The following is a 19,047-nucleotide window of genomic DNA, read 5'->3' on the forward strand; positions in this document are numbered from 1 at the left end:
TGACTTGGATTGTTTCCTGTACCGGTATAGTGGGGTATAAAATAATTTTATCGTTAGGTGGTATCTGTACGTCTTTTATTTCTCATATTATGTGAATTTTTGGTTGTGTACTTTTTGTTGAAAGAATTAAGTTTGTTATTGTGTTTAGTTTTTTGTTTATCAAATATGATGGCCTATTTATGCAGTTAATTACAGGGCAAGTTCTGTTTATGTGTCCTTGACTACGTTCGTAATTTTGGTGTATTTGGATTCATTACTATATATGTTCTTTTTTCATGTTCAGAGACAGTGGTATTACAATTTTAATGGCTTTTTTATTTTAGTTGAAAATCTTTTGGTAAGGTTGTGAGGCAATTCTGTGATATTATTAGATTCAAAGAAGGACACGATCTTATCTACATAGTCATTTTTGTTTAGTGTGATCTTGCTATTCCCTTTATCACTGTGTTAAGTCTCGAGTAGCATCCGAATGTGGATTCATCTTTTGACACTGTCCTAAACGTAATGCATGCTGATCCACCAACGTATGATCCCAGGTAGCGTCCGAATGTGGATTCTTCTTCGAACGACGCCTGAACCTCTGCCTCCAAACCTATTCCGGGCAAAGGAGACCCCCGTGAGAAAGTGAGACACTAAATGGCTTCCATAGATTGCAAATACGACCAAACTTACAAGGGTACCTCCCCATCGCACCCCCCTCAGATTTAGTTATAAGTTGGCACAGTGGATAGGCCTTGAAAAACTGAACACAGATCAATCGAGAAAACAGGAAGAAGTTGTGTAGAACTATGAAAAAAATAAGCAAAATATACAAACTGAGTAGTCCATGTGCAAGATAGGCAACATAACAAGAAGTCCTGAGCGCACGAGCACCGTGGTACAGTGGTTAGCGTAAGGAACTACGATACGAGAGGTCCTCGGTTCAAATCTCCACTCGAGTGAAAATTTTTTATTTTCAGACAATTATCAAAGTTCAGGCACTCACACATAATCAACTTTGCTCTCCAAAATTCCAGGACATGTTCAGATTTGCTTGGAGATATGCAGGATTTGACGGTCTACGCACCAAAAAATTTGAAAACGTTAAAAACATATGTTTTGACAGAACACAGGGAAAACTGTGCGACTGTGAAACTGTTGCATTCATTTGTTGCAGTTTGTGACAAACTCTTATGTTTTCATCACTTTTTTGGGAGTGACTATCACATCCACAAGAAAACCTAAATCGGGCAAGGTAGAAGAATCTTTTTACCCATTCGCCAAGTGGACAAGTTAGGTGGGTCGACAACATATTCCTGTCATGTGACGCACATGCCGTCACCAGTGTCGTATAGAATATATCATACGTGTTTTCCTTGAGGAATCGGTTGACCTATGACCTTGCGATCAAATGTTTTCGGTTCCCATTGGACAGGCACGTCCTTTCGTCTCCTAATCGCACGGTTTTGCGGTGCGGCCGCAAAACACAGACACTAAACTTATTACGGTGAACAGAGACGTCAATGAACGAACGGACAGATCATAACTTTGCGAAAATAAAGAAAGAAAAATTTTTCACTCGAGGGTAGACTTGAACCCAAGCTCTCTCATTCCGCAGTTGCTCACGCTATCCACGGGACCAGCGCGCTTCTGAGCTCTCGAACTGTGTGATGTTGCCTATCTTGCGCATGGACTACTCAGTTTGTATATTTTGCTAATTTTTTTTATAGTTCCACACAACTTCTTCCTGTTTTCTCGATTGATCTGTGTTCAGTTTTTCAAGGCCTATCCACTGTGCCAACTTATAACTAAATCTGAGGGGGGTGCGATGGGGAGGTTCCCTTGTTAGTAGGCATGTCCAGAATATTACGTGAATGGAAGTGCCACCATCTTTTATCTTTTGAGTACAAAAGGATGCATGGTAGTTGCAACTGATCAGTATTTTGAGGTATCTGGAAGTGTCAACATCGATTCCTCCGAAGCGCTACACATCCCTCAGAGGGAGGAAGACAAAACCAACCAACGAACGCTTTGGTTTGCGGTTATTACTGGAAAATGTGGACGATCTTGTTACTGATATTGGTAGTAATAATTATACCGAATACGACACTCTCCTTAGCAAGAATAATTACACCCATTACAGAATCGCTTTGCGATAACATTATGGTTGTTAAAACCTGCGATCAAGTGACCTCTAAGGGAGCAGTTACAGAAAGAACGCTCTGTAGTGTTAATTAAGGAGATGTATGGATCATATAACAATTATCTACGTAGCAAATCCTCTAAGTTAGTCGCAGAGAGACACAGTGTCAAAGCAAAGCTACGTTTTCTCATAACAGAAACGGCAGTGAAACAGCAAGAGGAATTCTGGAAAAAGTCGGCAAGGAAGCACTGGAAACAGTTTCGAGAAAAGTAAACTTCCTGTGGCTCTACCATATAAAGTTGAATTAGGCGACGTTAAATTGGCTGTTATAATGGAAGAGCTCCGAGGAATAATGCAGCAGCTACGTATAGGCGACTATTACCTTTTGGATTTGGACATAACGTAAGATTTTGCGGGAATTTTTAATAAAATGGAGATATGCGACTACTTAATGTCAAACCACGACTTCTTCATGGCAAGGAGACTGTCAGGAAAACAGTAATGTGTTTCTGGACATTGCCCGCATCTCGTGGTCGTGCGGTAGCGTTCTCGCTTCCCACGCTCGGGTTCCCGGGTTCGATTCCCGGCGGGGTCAGGGATTTTCTCTGCCTCGTGATGGCTGGGTGTTGTGTGCTGTCCTTAGGTTAGTTAGGTTTAAGTAGTTCTAAGTTCTAGGGGACTTATGACCACAGCAGTTGAGTCCCATAGTGCTCAGAGCCATTTGAACCATTTTTTTGTTTCTGGACAACGATAAGACAGCTGGAATAGACTGCCTATGTGGCTGACCTCCAACTGTAGAATAAAGATATACAGAAAATTATATGTCAGTGTTACTTACGTATCACAGTAGATAAGAAAGTTTTGCATATTAGCTATGTAGCAAAATACCGTCCAGTTTGAATGCTATCATTTGCCAAAAAATCATCCCGTAATGGTTCAAATGGCTCTGAGCACTATGGGACTCAACATCTGAGGTCATCAGTCCCCTGGAACTTAGAACTACTTAAACTTAACTAACATAAGGACATCACACACATCCATGTCCGAGGCAGTATTCGAACCTGCCACCGTAACGGTCCCGCGATTGCAGACTGAAGCGCCTAGAACCGCTCGGCCACACCAACCGGCTTCCCGGTATGTCGTACCGTTCATGAGATATGGGGGATCATACAAATATTTAGCCTCCACCCAACCATTTACACACATGATCGGAAGTGAGTGCGCTACCAACAATCCATCTCCCGAGAGTGGTGATAGCTGTAGATCTCACCTCAAGTTTAAAGAAAAGATAAATATGTTATCTCCATTTAGTAAGCAGCAATAGGTTCAAATGATGGTTCAAATGGCTCTGAGCACTATGGGACTCAACTGCTGTGGTCATCAGTCCCCTAGAACTTATAACTACTTAAACCTAACTAACCTAAGGACATCACACACATCCATGCCCGAGGCAGGATTCGAACCTGCGACCGTAGCAGTCGCACGGTTCCGGACTGCGCGCCTAGAACCGCGAGACCACCGCGGCCGGCGCAGCAATAGGTGATCTGACGCATAGTGTCCCCTGTTTTCAGTGAAAACTATTCGAATTTCGCACAATATCTTAATAAATATAATAACTATGATCATTATGGAAATGATAGCTGTTCAAATGCGTGTGAAATCTTATGGGACTTAACTGCTAAGGTCATCAGTCAGTCCCTAGGCTTACACACTACTTAACCTAAATTACCCTAAGGACATAAACTCACACCCATGCCCGAGAGAGGACTCGTAGCTTCGCCGGGACCAGCCGCGCAGTCTATGACTGCGGCGCCTCAGACCGCTCGGCTAATCCCGCGCGGCCGAAATGATAGCCAATTCATCATGAAGCTAACGAATGAGGCTATGAGGTGTGTGAGAATCAATTTTTTTTAGCCAATAGTTTCTTTGAAATTGTTTGAGAAAGGTCCCAATGCAACCAGTGAGTGCACATATGTGTTCTTACTGTGTAGCCAAGGCAGGTGAGTTTGCTTCTTTCACAACAAACGTAGCTCACAACTCAATACGCGACAGATGACTGAGGCAGCCGCCCGTTCGGAACAAAGGGGTAGACTCACCCGGCATTGAGAACGAAAATATGTTTGTGCTCTAGGGCCAAGTAATCGTTTACGAGCTCTATCGTCTTGAGCTGGGAGCATTTGTACTCCGGAGCTGAGTGTGGTTTGACAAGAGGTAGGATCCTGTCACGTAGTCACCTGTGGAAACGCTGTTTTGTGTTACAGCGTGTAGCGGGCCAGTCAATCACTGAAGGCAAAACGGCACATTGCACACTGCAGTACCAACGCCAACACAGCGTCCAGCTGCAGAATTACGTCAGTGGATGGCCAGCATAGCTCTTGGGCAGTTGCAAAAGGCCTGCCTGAAATTCATATTGCAACAGTACCAGTCACAAACCACAGAGCAGAAATATCTCTGGAGTGAGCTTTGCTTTCTGTGCATGTTCTCAACAGCAGACTGGAATTATCATATGATCTCGGGACGCCTTGTTTTGTTTAGCCCAGTTCATACTGGCCATCACGTCACGCCGCATCGGTTCACGTCACGCCAAAACATGTCGTAATACATTTGAAATGGCGCCATTCAACAGGCCGTCAACGGTCCGTCACGTCACATCATGGTACGTCGAGGTTTCTCGGGGAGAAAGTTTTGACGTTGTAATCGTCTACTAATAACATAAGTTAACCTATTTTCAATGCGCTCACTTGTGTTATATAAGTGCATTTCGAGCTGTTGTGTCTTTTTAATCTTTTTCATATTTTTCCCATTCACTGTCAGATACCTGAAAGCAAAAGAAACAATAGATTTTACAATAACGGAGTACTGCTGACGCCTACAACGTACAGAAATAAGTTAACGAAGCTATTTTAATTAAATAACGTTTCAAGTGAAAAGATCATCTTTAATAAAGGGCAAAATACAGTTGTTTAAGACATTACTAGTGATATTAGGAAAAAGCAACATGGATAAGGTACACAGGCTCCATTTATTTCTTTATGGCTATTGTTTGAGGTGTTTGTAAAAGGTGTATAACTTTGCTTCCGCCGTTTGCCGATAGGTGGCGACAACGGAAAGTAGCGGTCGAAAGAAACAGATCGCAAACGTCAGGCAGTTAGCTTCGACCTCGGTCAACATAACCTCATTCAAACATTAGTCGATTTGTGTCTGCATCATAAAGTTATTCTCGATTGAAAATGTCAGTTTACGAGCCTAATTCTTGTCATTTGCGGGAGATGTTACTGTTTTAATATGAAGAAAAAAGCGGCTGAGCCTAATCGAATGCTCTCAGGTACGTATGGTAAGGACGCTATTAGTGAAAGAACGTGTCGTGAGTGGTTTCAACGCTTCAAGAACGTCGTAGACAGGCGTAGTGGTGGAAGAGAGACTATTTTCGAAGATGCAGAATTGGAGACATTGAAGACTCGCGTCAAACTCAAGAAGAATTGGCACGATTAGTGAGAGTGACACAACAAGCCATTTCAAAACGTCTCAAGGCTATGGGCATGACTGAGAAAGAAGGAACTTGGGTCCCGTGTGAGCTGAAACCAAGAGACGTTGAACGGTGTATGTGTTTTTGTGAACAGTTGCTTCAGAGGCCAAAACGGAAGGGATTTCTGCATCGCATTGTGACCTGGGACGAAACATGGATTCATTACGATAATCCTAGACGCAAAAAATCATGGGGATATCCCAGCCATGCTTCCACGTCGACGGCCAAACCGAATATTCACGGCTCCAAGATCATGCTCTGCATTTGGTGGGACCAGCTCGGTGTTGTGTACTATGAGGTGTTAAAACCAAGTGAAACAATCACAGGTGCTCGTTATCGAACGCAGTTAACGCGTTTGAGCAGAGAATTAAGACAAACGGCCGCAATACAGCGAGAGGCACGATAAAGTGATTTCGCAGCACGACAACGCGCGACCGCACGTTGCAAAAGAGATCAAAACAAACTTGGAAACGTTAAAATGGGAAGTCCTACTCCACCCGCCGTATTCTCAAGTTATTTCTCCCTCTGACTATCACCTGTTTAGATCAATGGCGCATGGCCTGGTTGACCAACACTTCCGATCCCAAGAAGAAGTCACAAATTTGATCGATTCGTGGATCGCTTCAAAAGATGAACAATTTTTTCGACGAAGGATTCGTACACTGCCCAAAAGATGAGAGAAAGTAGTGGCCAGTGATGGAAAATACTTTGAATGATACATGTGTAACCAATTTGTTTCACTAAAGCCTCAAATGTTGGGGAAAAAGCGGCGGAAGCAAAGTTATACACCTTGCAATTATACAGTTTTCTTTGCAGATTAATGTCGAGGTTTTGAAATGTTGTTTACTTCTCAACATTTTAACAAACAAAACTGGTCAATAACATCCATTATAAGTTTTCTTTGTCCATTATTAACGTTGTCGTTGTTAGTTCCTGAGTTCCAATGCTGTACTCTGACTTTTTGTCACATCACTTTTACCATTCGGTACTGTGCTAAGCGAATTGACTTGATGTGACGCGAGGGACAGTGTGAACACACGCTGCCGTGACGGTGCCGTTATGTGATTCCCCTTCATTTTCCCCTTTAAAATTATTCCAGGTACCAAGATGCAAATAAAACGCCTGTGCCACATCCACAGCTCCTGCGAAAGGAGTCTGTCTGTACTAGCCATAGAATCACATTCAAAATTCTTAGGACGCATTAGGAAAAAACTTCCCGAGATCATGTGATCACGGTGGCAATGTATGTTGACAACATAAAATCAATTCTGCGCATCCGAATGCCCGCTTCAGAAATATTTCCACACTATGTCACGAAAACCGTATCTAGTCTACAGTATTCTAAAACTTCTAACAATTTACGTACGTCAGATATGTTGTTCCGTTTCCGTTTCTTCGCTTTTTCTAGATTAATTTCTTATTCATTCTTAATTACTCTCTTACATACGCGTCTTGTTAGTTTTCTCAGAGACTATATTATCAAATATCTAATAGAAACGTTTTACTTTATTCGCAGTCAATGTTGAAATTTCATATCAGTGCATCAATAAACCTATGTTTTACGAAAACATGTTTCCAGTCTGCGAATGTCCTCGTTTTATTGCAACTTGAGTCGTAGGTTATTTTGGAAGTCTCAGTTTCTAACAACCTACACTAGCGGCTCCCTGTTTGCAGGCCTGATTGTTCATGTTTCAGAGCGAGAGCCTCCAGTTTTCGGCATACAGTTGCAACTGGCCAGAAACAGACGCTAGATTCAGGAAGACGCTCAGAATCTGTCTGGCACGCATGCAGAGACCCATCAGCTTCACGGCCTACAAATTTTACAAGCTGTCTCGAGAAACTTTCCTGCTGGTGAGTACCGAGTCTTATATCGTATTATTTGACGATGTGTGTGAGGAGAATGCATAGATTTGCACTGGTGGGTGATGTACCAGAGGGTCTACTTGAGTAACACGATGTATCTCATCATTTAGTAGCACAACCTAAACGAAAATCTGTGAAGATTATTTTCGCGTAGAAAGCACAACGGTCTCTAGGAGAACATGTACAGTGTGTAACAAATATTGCGGATAAAATTGTGGGAACGACAGTGTCTCCTACAATGAGTCCCTTCGGATAAGAAAACTATGGTCGTCACGAATATTTCTGGCGATACGAGTTCTCGAATGATCAGTGGTTCGCAGGAAGGAAGGAAGAAAGGAAGGAAAGGAGCAGGGTGACGGTTTAACATCCTGTCGACGACGTAACTGTATGCTGTGTCCAAGGTCCTGTTTGGGCATATTTTAACGGTAAACAAATGTTATTCTAGAGTAAACTGTCGTTGTTTAGTGATTATTACAGCAAAATCCTAAGTCTAGGATCTGTGAGACATTCTAAGCCCTTTCCACTTTCTCGAGCACTACATCTCATTCATTCTCGTTAGGGGATGACCCAGCTTTTTCAAACGGGCCAAGAGCACAACACGGAGAATTCGAAAGAGTGTAGTATCGCCAACTGTATATGTGTGTGTGTGTGTGTGTGTGTGTGTGTGTGTGTGTGTGTGTGTGTGTACGTGTGTGTGTCTCAAATAATTTACACAGTATTTATGTCGCTCTCCGACGTCCGACTCATCAGTCGGCAAGACTCAATGTCGCCGGGAGCACCTGCGAAGATGTCCAACACAGCTCTGGACGAAACGCCAAGAAACGAAAAGTTTCTTCGACCACGACCATACAACCCGGAAGACTCATCAGCAACCATGACATCCGACCCTGAAAACCTTCATTGTATGAGCTTAAGTTTTTATTTTATTTCCTCTATTAACATTTTCCTCTAATGTAAAATTCAATGCGGCCTACGTGCCGAGTAGGACCGTCGCTTCAGCAAAGGTTGTTTGTTCCTGTGGAACGTGCTAACAACAAGCCCACTATGGACTGCTATGTATAGACACTAGGCACCGCAGAAGATAGATCTTCTGTTAACTGCTGGTTGCCCTCTGCAGTGTCGGATCTAGGCTGGAAGCTCTTCCTGGAACCGGCGTCCAACTGGTAATGACGTGAATTCTCTTCTACTCCTTTTTCCTCTGACTTTGTCCCGACACCGAAATTAATATTTTTACTGGCAAAAATGACTGGCTAACAGCCTCATAAGCTGCCACAGTTGCATCAATTTGTATTTCATCTACTGAACACAGAGAGTTTATTTACTTTGGACCTGCTGTTTCATTGGAAAAACTGTTTTCAGATGCCCACATCCCCGCTATCCCGACCAGGCCCCTGCCCACCAGTACAGCAGTGTTGTGGGCTTGAGTGTAGTGTGGGCAGTAACCACTGTTGTGATAAGAATTAATAGCATGAAAGTATTTTTTGTTGATGTTGTAGGGGAGCGATGCCTAAGTTGAACCACTTTAGACAATTTATTTATTATCGCCTAAACAGTAAGTTAGAAAATTACACTGCCATTGGAAAGCTAGTAACCCCTTTTAGAATTTCCAGTTCACGCAAGATTAATTCTTGCAGCACTGCATATAGAGTACATGAAATGATAACGTTTAGAGATCAATAACACAAGCGGTTCTGGGGTATCAGGTATCGAGCGACGCTGGAACACCCATATTGTACGTAGTGTAGTCTTCACGGTAGGCGATGCAGGTGCTGACTCTGGTATCCAGTTGATCGTACAGATAACAAATACTGTCGTGGGATACGTTATGCCACGCCTGTTCCACCTGTTCTCATAACTATGTAAGAGTTGTTGGCTGACGAGTCGTACGAGTCACTTGTCATTACATCAAATCCTACACGTGCTCGATTGGATTCAAGTCCGGCGATCGTGCTGGCCACGGAAGTTACTGCAAGTCTTGCAGAGGGCGTTGAGCTTCACAGCAAGTGTGTGGGTGAGCATTATCCTGTTGGAACATCACATCGCCTTCCTATTGCAGGAACGCCAAAAGAACGGGTGTAAAAACAGAACGCACGTTAAACTCCTCTCCAGAAGCAGCAAAGGTGAACGAGAGTTGTACGAGGTGCATTCAAGCTCTAAGGCCTTCGATTTTTTTTCTAATTAACTACTCACCCGAAATCGATCAAACTGGCGTTACTTCTCGACGCAATCGCCCTGTAGACATACACATTTTTCACAACGCTGACGCCATGATTCCATGGCAGCGGCGAAGGCTTCTGTAGGAGTCTGTTTTGACCACTGGAAAATCGCTGAGGCAATAGCAGCATGGCTGGTGAATGTGCGGCCACGGAGAGTGTCTTTCATTGTTGTAAAAAGCCAAAAGTCACTAGGAGCCAGGTCAGGTGAGTAGGGAGCATGAGGAATCACCTCAAAGTTGTTATCACGAAGAAACTGTTGCGTAACGTTAGCTCGATGTGCGGATGCGTTGTCTTGGTGAAACAGCACACGCGCAGCCCTTCCCAGACGTTTTTGTTGCAGTGCAGGAAGGAATTTGTTCTTCAAAACATTTTCGTAGGATGCACCTGTTACCGTAGTGCCCTTTGGAACGCAATGGGTAGGGATTACGCCCTCGCTGTCCCAGAACATGGACACCATCATTTTTTCAGCACTGGCGGTTACCCGAAATTCTTTTGGTGGCGGTGAATCTGTGTGCTTCCATTGAGCTGACTGGCGCTTTGTTTCTGGATTGAAAAATGGCATCCACGTCTCATCCATTGTCACAACCGACGAAAAGAAAGTCCCATTCATGCTGTCGTTGCGCGTCAACATTGCTTGGCAACATGCCACACAGGCAGCCGTGTGGTCGTTCGTCAGCATTCGTGGCACCCACCTGGATGACACTTTTCGCATTTTCAGGTCGTCATGCCGGATTGTGTGCACAGAACCCACAGAAATGCCAACTCTGGAGGCGATCTGTTCAACAGTCATTCGGCGACCCCCCAAAGCAATTCTCTCCACTTTCTCGATCATATCGTCAGACCGGCTTGTGCGAGCCCGAGGTTGTTTCGGTTTGTTGTCACACGATGTTCTGCCTTCATTAAACTGTCGCACCAACGAACGCACTTTCGACACATCCATAACTCCATCATCCCATGTCTCCTTCAACTGTCGATGAATTTCAATTGGTTTCACACCACGCAAATTCAGAAAACGAATGATTGCACGCTGTTCAAGTAAGGAAAACGTCGCCATTTTAAGTATTTAAAACAGTTCTCATTCTCGCTTCTGGCGGTAAAATTCCATCCGCCGTATGGTGCTGCCATCTCTGGGACGTATTTACAGTGAACGTGGCCTCATTTTAAAACAATGCGCATGTTTCTATCTCTTTCCAGTCCGGAGAAAAAAAATCGGAGGCCTTAGAACTTGAATGCACCTCGTAGTTTATCACATCCCAGGTTATAAGGCCTGTGTCTCTTGGACGAATGCACTCTACGAGGCAGCGCTCACCAGGTCTATGTCGTACGCACAAATGAGCATCCTTGCGCCTATGCAGAATCTCTTTTCATCGCTGAAGACCACAGCGCACCATTCCATCTTCCAAGAGACTTCTCATGGGACCAGTCGAGCAGTGCACGTCGATGCTGTAGCGCGAGTGGAAGACGGGCTAGAGGTGTGCGTGCCCGTAGTCCCACTACTAATAACTGGTTCGGAACAGTTTTTGTTGACACGTCTGGGCTCACAAGTCCTCTTATGTGTGCTGTGATGTCTGTACGATCTGCCACAGCTGCTCTTGCAATATGACGATCGTGGTGGGCGTCTGTCCCCTTGCAGAGGTCCAGAACATCGTCTGCTGGTGTAAGAATGTTTACGTGACCACTGATACCAGTATCGTTGGAAGACGGACGCGACGTGTCCAACTTGTGTGGAAACTCACCGAGAGGACGATCCCACCATTCAGAAGGTCGCAATCTGGCCCCTTTCAAACGCGCTCAGTTGGCTGTAGGAAGTACGAGTGCGTGTCCGTGGCGTGGTTGTCTGCTTGCTTAACACGTTTGCACCACACTGTGCCTTCTGACAGTCAAAAGGTAGACAGAGACAGCGCTCTGATAGCTACGCCATTACGTTATCTGTTGGAGGATGACTTTGAAACCATTATCAGTACATCTACTATCCCCCAGCTGGCATATCCCGTCGTCAGAGCAAAATCGACATTGTTTTTCAGATGTACTACTTTTTTTCGAAGTGTCTTTAGACAATGCCACCTCCAACTGCAGGATGTTGTTCCTGGTATTTGATTTAAGGAAAGGAAATTCTGAGAAAAAATAAATGCAATACACTTACTTTTGTAAAAAGCTACAAGTGGTACAAATTAGAAATTGGTCGTTACCAGTGGGTGCCTAAATTTTACCGCCCTAATAAACTATATCCCTGAGCACAAAGATAGGTACTAGTCTAAGATGAAGGAAATATTCCATGTTTTAGGTCTCACATAACTATTATCAGCCATTGCAATAGAACTTTTCACTCTTTTTCCAATCACTGCACTTTTTCCGTGGATCTACAATTTTCATCTCATGCATCTCATCCCACCCATGAACCATGGACCTTGCCGTTGGTGGGGAGGCTTGCGTGCCTCAGCGATACAGATAGCCGTACCGTAGGTGCAACCACAACGGAGGGGTATCTGTTGAGAGGCCAGACAAACGTGTGGTTCCTGAAGAGGGGCAGCAGCCTTTTCAGTAGTTGCAAGGGCAACAGTCTGGATGATTGACTGATCTGGCCTTGTAACAATAACCGAAACGGCCTTGCCGTGCCGGTACTGCGAACGGCTGAAAGCAAGGGGAAACTACAGCCGTAATTTTTCCCGAGGGCATGCAGCTTTACTGTATGATTACATGATGATGGCGTCCTCTTGGGTAAAATATTCCGGAGGTAAAATAGTCCCCCATTCGGATCTCCGGGCGGGGACTACTCAAGAGGATGTCGTTATCAGGAGAAAGAAAACTGGTGTTCTACGGATCGGAGCGTGGAATGTCAGATCCCTTAATCGGGCAGGTAGGTTAGAAAATTTAAAAAGGGAAATGGATAGGTTGAAGTTAGATATTGTGGGAATTAGTGAAGTTCGGTGGCAGGAGGAACAAGACTTCTGGTCAGGTGACTACAGGGTTATAAACACAAAATCAAATAGGGGTAATGCAGGAGTAGGTTTAATAATGAATAGGAAAATAGGAATGAGGGTAAGCTACTACAAACAGCATAGTGAACGCATTATTGTGGCCAAGATAGATACGAAGCCCACACCTACTACAGTAGTACAAGTTTATATGCCAACTAGCTCTGCAGATGACGAAGAAATTGAAGAAATGTATGATGAAATAAAAGAAATTATTCAGATTGTGAAGGGAGACGAAAATTTAATAGTCATGGGTGACTGGAATTCGAGTGTAGGAAAAGGGAGAGAAGGAAACATAGTAGGTGAATATGGATTGGGGGACAGAAATGAAAGAGGAAGCCGCCTGGTAGAATTTTGCACAGAGCACAACATAATCATAACTAACACTTGGTTTAAGAATCATGAAAGAAGGTTGTATACATGGAAGAACCCTGGAGATACTAAAAGGTATCAGATAGATTATATAATGGTAAGACAGAGATTTAGGAACCAGGTTTTAAATTGTAAGACATTTCCAGGGGCAGATGTGGACTCTGACCACAATCTATTGGTTATGACCTGTAGATTAAAACTGAAGAAACTGCAAAAAGGTGGGAATTTAAGGAGATGGGACCTGGATAAACTGAAAGAACCAGAGGTTGTACAGAGATTCAGGGAGAGCATAAGGGAGCAATTGACAGGAATGGGGGAAATAAATACAGTAGAAGGAGAATGGGTAGCTTTGAGGGATGAAGTAGTGAAGACAGCAGAGGATCAAGTAGGTAAAAAGACGAGGGCTAGTAGAAATCCTTGGGTAACAGAAGAAATATTGAATTTAATTGATGAAAGGAGAAAATATAAAAATGCAGTAAGTGAAACAGGCAAAAAGGAATACAAACGTCTCAAAAATGAGATCGACAGGAAGTGCAAAATGGCTAAGCAGGGATGGCTAGAGGACAAATGTAAGGATGTAGAGGCCTATCTCACTAGGGGTAAGATAGATACCGCCTACAGGAAAATTAAAGAGACCTTTGGAGATAAGAGAACGACTTGTATGAATATCAAGAGCTCAGATGGAAACCCAGTTCTAAGCAAAGAAGGGAAAGCAGAAAGGTGGAAGGAGTATATAGAGGGTCTATACAAGGGCGATGTACTTGAGGACAATATTATGGAAATGGAAGAGGATGTAGATGAAGATGAAATGGGAGATATGATACTGCGTGAAGAGTTTGACAGAGCACTGAAAGACCTGAGTCGAAACAAAGCCCCCGGAGTAGACAATATTCCATTGGAACTACTGACGGCCGTGGGAGAGCCAGTCCTGACAAAACTCTACCATCTGGTGAGGAAGATGTATGAGACAGGCGAAATACCCTCAGACTTCAAGAAGAATATAATAATTCCAATCCCAAAGAAAGCAGGTGTTGACAGATGTGAAAATTACCGAACTATCAGCTTAATAAGTCACAGCTGCAAAATACTAACACGAATTCTTTACAGACGAATGGAAAAACTAGTAGAAGCCAACCTCGGGGAAGATCAGTTTGGATTCCGTAGAAACACTGGAACACGTGAGGCAATACTGACCTTACGACTTATCTTAGAAGAAAGATTAAGGAAAGGCAAACCTACGTTTCTAGCATTTGTAGACTTAGAGAAAGCTTTTGACAATGTTGACTGGAATACTCTCTTTCAAATTCTAAAGGTGGCAGGGGTAAAATACAGGGAGCGAAAGGCTATTTACAGTTTGTACAGAAACCAGATGGCAGTTATAAGAGTCGAGGGACATGAAAGGGAAGCAGTGGTTGGGAAGGGAGTAAGACAGGGTTGTAGCCTCTCCCCGATGTTGTTCAATCTGTATATTGAGCAAGCAGTAAAGGAAACAAAAGAAAAATTCGGAGTAGGTATTAAAATTCATGGAGAAGAAATAAAAACTTTGAGGTTCGCCGATGACATTGTAATTCTGTCCGAGACAGCAAAGGACTTGGAAGAGCAGTTGAATGGAATGGACAGTGTCTTGAAAGGAGGATATAAGATGAACATCAACAAAAGCAAAACAAGGATAATGGAATGTAGTCTAATTAAGTCGGGTGATGCTGAGGGAATTAGATTAGGAAATGAGGCACTTAAAGTAGTAAAGGAGTTTTGCTATTTGGGGAGCAAAATAACTGATGATGGTCGAAGTAGAGAGGATATAAAATGTAGGCTGGCAATGGCAAGGAAAGCGTTTCTGAAGAAGAGAAATTTGTTAACATCCAATATTGATTTAAGTGTCAGGAAGTCATTTCTGAAAGTATTCGTATGGAGTGTAGCCATGTATGGAAGTGAAACATGGACGATAAATAGTTTGGACAAGAAGAGAATAGAAGCTTTCGAAATGTGGTGCTACAGAAGAATGCTGAAGATTAGATGGGTAGATCACATAACTAATGAGGAAGTATTGAATAGGATTGGGGAGAAGAGAAGTTTGTGGCACAACTTGACCAGAAGAAGGGATCGGTTGGTAGGACATGTTCTGAGGCATCAAGGGATCACCAATTTAGTATTGGAGGGCAGCGTGGAGGGTAAAAATCGTAGAGGGAGACCAAGAGATGAATACACTAAGCAGATTCAGAAGGATGTAGGTTGCAGTAGGTACTGGGAGATGAAAAAGCTTGCACAGGATAGAGTAGCATGGAGAGCTGCATCAAACCAGTCTCAGGACTGAAGACCACAACAACAACAACAGCATCTCATCATTTATTCCATTCGATCTTCCTCACACAACTCTCTACATCACTGTTCTGTTTTACGAATGAGTTTTACGAATGAGTTTTTGTGGGGGCTTCCCCGCAGAGTCTTCAAAAACTACATTTTTACAATGCGGGGTACATTTATAATTTCCTCTGATTCGGTTATACTTTTCAGATGGACACATTTGGCCCACTTTTTGCCTGCCATGGCTTCTGCTGCACTGAAATTGGGAATCAATTTATTTCTCTGTGCAATATCGAAGGGAAGTTCACGTTCGACATGCATTAGCCGAACATCTCTTAATGTGTGAGAAAATGCTCTTCCAATGCGTTTTCAAGTTCGTTGGGGAACACTTTTCTGCAGCCAAACAAGGCTTGTGTCGAGGTCCGGTGAGCCGGCCAGTATGTGGATGGTTTTTAGGCGGTTTTCCATCTGCCTCGGCGAATGCAGGCTGGTTCCCCTAATTCCGCTTCAGCTACACTATGCTGGCGATTTCTGCGCAAACAAGTTTTCCACATACACGTACACCACCATTACTCTACCAAGCACAATAACCCTGAGTTCGGTGTGGGGCGGCAGAGGGGTGAAGCGGACTGCGGTAGTCGTCGTGGGATTGTGGACCATTGCGGCTGCGGCGGGGACGGAGCCTCTCTGTCGTTTCTAGGTCTCCGGTTAACATAACATAACATAACATAACATAAGTTCAAAGAAGAGCGGCACTTTTTGTATCATCGCGAAATAGGGGAAAGAGTGTCACTGATATGACACAGAATTTGGGATGGACGTCATTAAAAGAAAGGCTTTTTCGTTGCATCGGAATCCTCTCAAGAAATTTCAGTCACCAGCTATCTCCTCCGATTGCGAAAATATTTTATTGACGCCGACCTACATAGGGAGAAATTATTATCATAATAAAATAAGGGAAATCAGAGCTCGCACCGAAAGATATAGGGGTTTGTTTTTGCCGAGCGGTGTTAGAGATTGGTATAGCCTGCATTGCTTTGAAATATTGCGTTATTACAAAAAATGGGAAAAGCGATCAGTGCCATTTTAATAAGAACGCCGACAGAAGCGAGCTGCAAACACTTGGCATCGGAATTGTTCAGCATTGCTGAGACAATAATGTTCCTGTTGCCGTGTGTCGTGGCTTAAGGTATGCAAAACTTGCCCCCACTTGGTCTTCCTCTTGTTACTCCTGAGCAGAGTACGCACTATTACTAGCTGAAATTTATTACAGAACTCAATTAGTCTTTCTTCTCTCTCATTCCTGGCCCTAAGTCCATATTCTCCTGTAACCTTTTCTTCTATTCCTTCCCTTGCCCCCACATGATCTATACGGTAGTTTCTCGCTGTCGTTGCTGAACACTGCAGAATGGCATCAGCACCAGTCTGGAAATATTTTTTCGAAGTAAAATAGCAATAAAAAGAGGAATGAGAATGTGGTAAAAGAAATAAATTAAAAGTCCTTCTGCTACCCGTGTCTACATAACATATCTTTTACTACTTGTAGTTCTTGAAAGCGGACAAATTCAGTGTTCACCCTTTAGCACAGATTATTCGTGAGGCCTAAATAGTTACCACCCTTGCTTTTAATTTCACCAAAGGCTGTTTTGACTTTCCTGTATACTGAGTTAGTCTTTCCGACAGTCATTTCTTTTCCGATTTCTTCACATTTTTCATACAACAATTTCGTCTTAACTCCCCTACACTTCCTGTTTATTTCATTCCTCAGTGACTTGTATTTCTGGATTCCTGAGTTTTCCTGAACATTTCTATACTTCCTTCTTTCATCGATAAACTGATGTATTTATTCTGTTACCCATGGTTTCTTCGCAATTACCTTCTTGCAGCTATGTATTTCTTTCCATCTTCTATGATTACCCTTTTTAGAGATGACCATTTCTCTTCAACTGTACTGCCTACTGAGCTATTCCTTATTGCTGTATCTATAGCCTTAGAGAACTTCAGGCGTATCCCATCAGTCCTTGGTAACTTCGGTACCCACTTCTTTGCGCATTGATTCTTCCAGACTAATCTCTTAAAATTCAGCTTACTCTTCATCACTACTAGATTGTGATCTGTGTCTATATTTGCTTCTGAGTACGCCTCACAATCCATCATCTGATTTCGGGCTCTCTGTCTGACCATGGTGTAATCTAACTGAAATCTTCCCACATCACTCGACCTTTTCCAAGTATACCTCTTCCTCTTGTTACTACTGAGCAGAGTACGCACTATTACTCACTGAAACTTACAGAACTCAATTTGTCTTTCTTCTCTCTCATTCCTGGTCCCAAGTCTATATTCTCCTGTAACCTTTTCTTCTATTCCTTCCCGTACAACTGCACTCCAGTCCCCCATGACTATTAGATTTTCGTCTCCCTTTACATACTGTATTACCCTTTCAATACCCTAATATACTTTCACTATCTCTTCATCTTCACCTGAACTATCGCTGTCGACGTTGATTTGCTATCGATTCTGATAGGAACAACTATTCACAGTCATACACTCTGTGCCATACCTTCCTATTCATAACGAATCATATTCCCATTATACCATTTTCGGCTGGTGTTGATATTACCCTATACTCATCTGACCAGAAATTCTTATTTTCCTTCCATTTCTCCTCACTGACCTTTGCATTTCCCTTTTCAGATTTTCTGGCTTCCCTACCACTTTCAAGCTTCTGACATTCCACGCCCCGACTCTTAGAACGTTACCCTTTCGTTGGTAATTCAATCTTTTTCTCATGGTCACTTCCCCCTTGGCAGTCCCCTCCCGGATATCCGAGAAGGGAACTATTCCGGAATCTTTTGCCAATTGAGAGATCATCATGACACTCTTTCGAGTACAGATCACATGTCCTATGGATACACGTTAGGTTTCTTTAATGCAGTTGTTTCCATTTCCTTCTGCATCCTGATGCTATTGATCATTGCTGATTCTTCCGCCTTTAGGGGCAATTTCCCACCCCTAGGACAGGAGAGTGCCCTGAACCGCTGTCCGCTCCTCCGCACTCTTTGACAAGGCCGTTGGCAGAATGAGGATTACTTCTTACGCCGAAAGTCTCCGGCCACCAGTACTGATTATTAATCAAAATTTAAGTACTGGGGGGTTTCGAAGCCGGGATCGAGAACGTATTGATTACTAATCAAAAACGCTGCTCCTAGACCAAGTGTATTTATTAAATTTACGCCTTTATCGTAAACACAATGTCCGGGTACTGAACCAAATAATTTTGAACCCTGTGGTCTGTCAACGAACTATCAGGCCCGACGACAGTTAGGTTCAGCTACCTATGCTATTAGGGTTATTGCAAATTTTTGTATTGATTGTACAAAAATGTGTAATCAGAATAATAACTGGAGCCCCACCCACGATCACCTTGCAGACATTTATTTAAAGAACTCAGCATAGGCCGGCCGGTGTGGCCGTGCGGTTCTAAGCGCTTCAGTTTGGAACCGCGTGACCGCTACGGTCGCAGGTTCGAATCCTGCCTCGGACATGGATGTGTGTGATGTCCTTAGGTTAGTTAGGTTTAAGTAGTTCTAAGTTCTAGGGGACTGATGACATCAGAAGTTAAGTCCCATAGTGCTCAGAGCCATTTGAACCATTTGAACTCAGCATACT

At 43.3% G+C, this 19,047-nt stretch overlaps 1 protein-coding gene across 1 annotated transcript in view; it reads left to right on the forward strand.

Moving 5' to 3' along the window:
* LOC124712156 (odorant receptor Or2-like) overlaps positions 1 to 19,047 on the forward strand; it is a 101,058-nt gene that overhangs the window by 71,657 nt on the left and 10,354 nt on the right. The window contains exon 7 of the mRNA XM_047242453.1: positions 7,344 to 7,499. Coding sequence (XP_047098409.1) covers positions 7,344 to 7,499 — 156 coding nt within the window. The remainder of the gene's footprint in view (positions 1 to 7,343; positions 7,500 to 19,047) is intronic.

The sequence above is a fragment of the Schistocerca piceifrons genome, chromosome 8 (assembly GCF_021461385.2).
Source record: "Schistocerca piceifrons isolate TAMUIC-IGC-003096 chromosome 8, iqSchPice1.1, whole genome shotgun sequence".
NCBI classification, from domain to species: Eukaryota; Metazoa; Arthropoda; class Insecta; order Orthoptera; family Acrididae; genus Schistocerca; species Schistocerca piceifrons.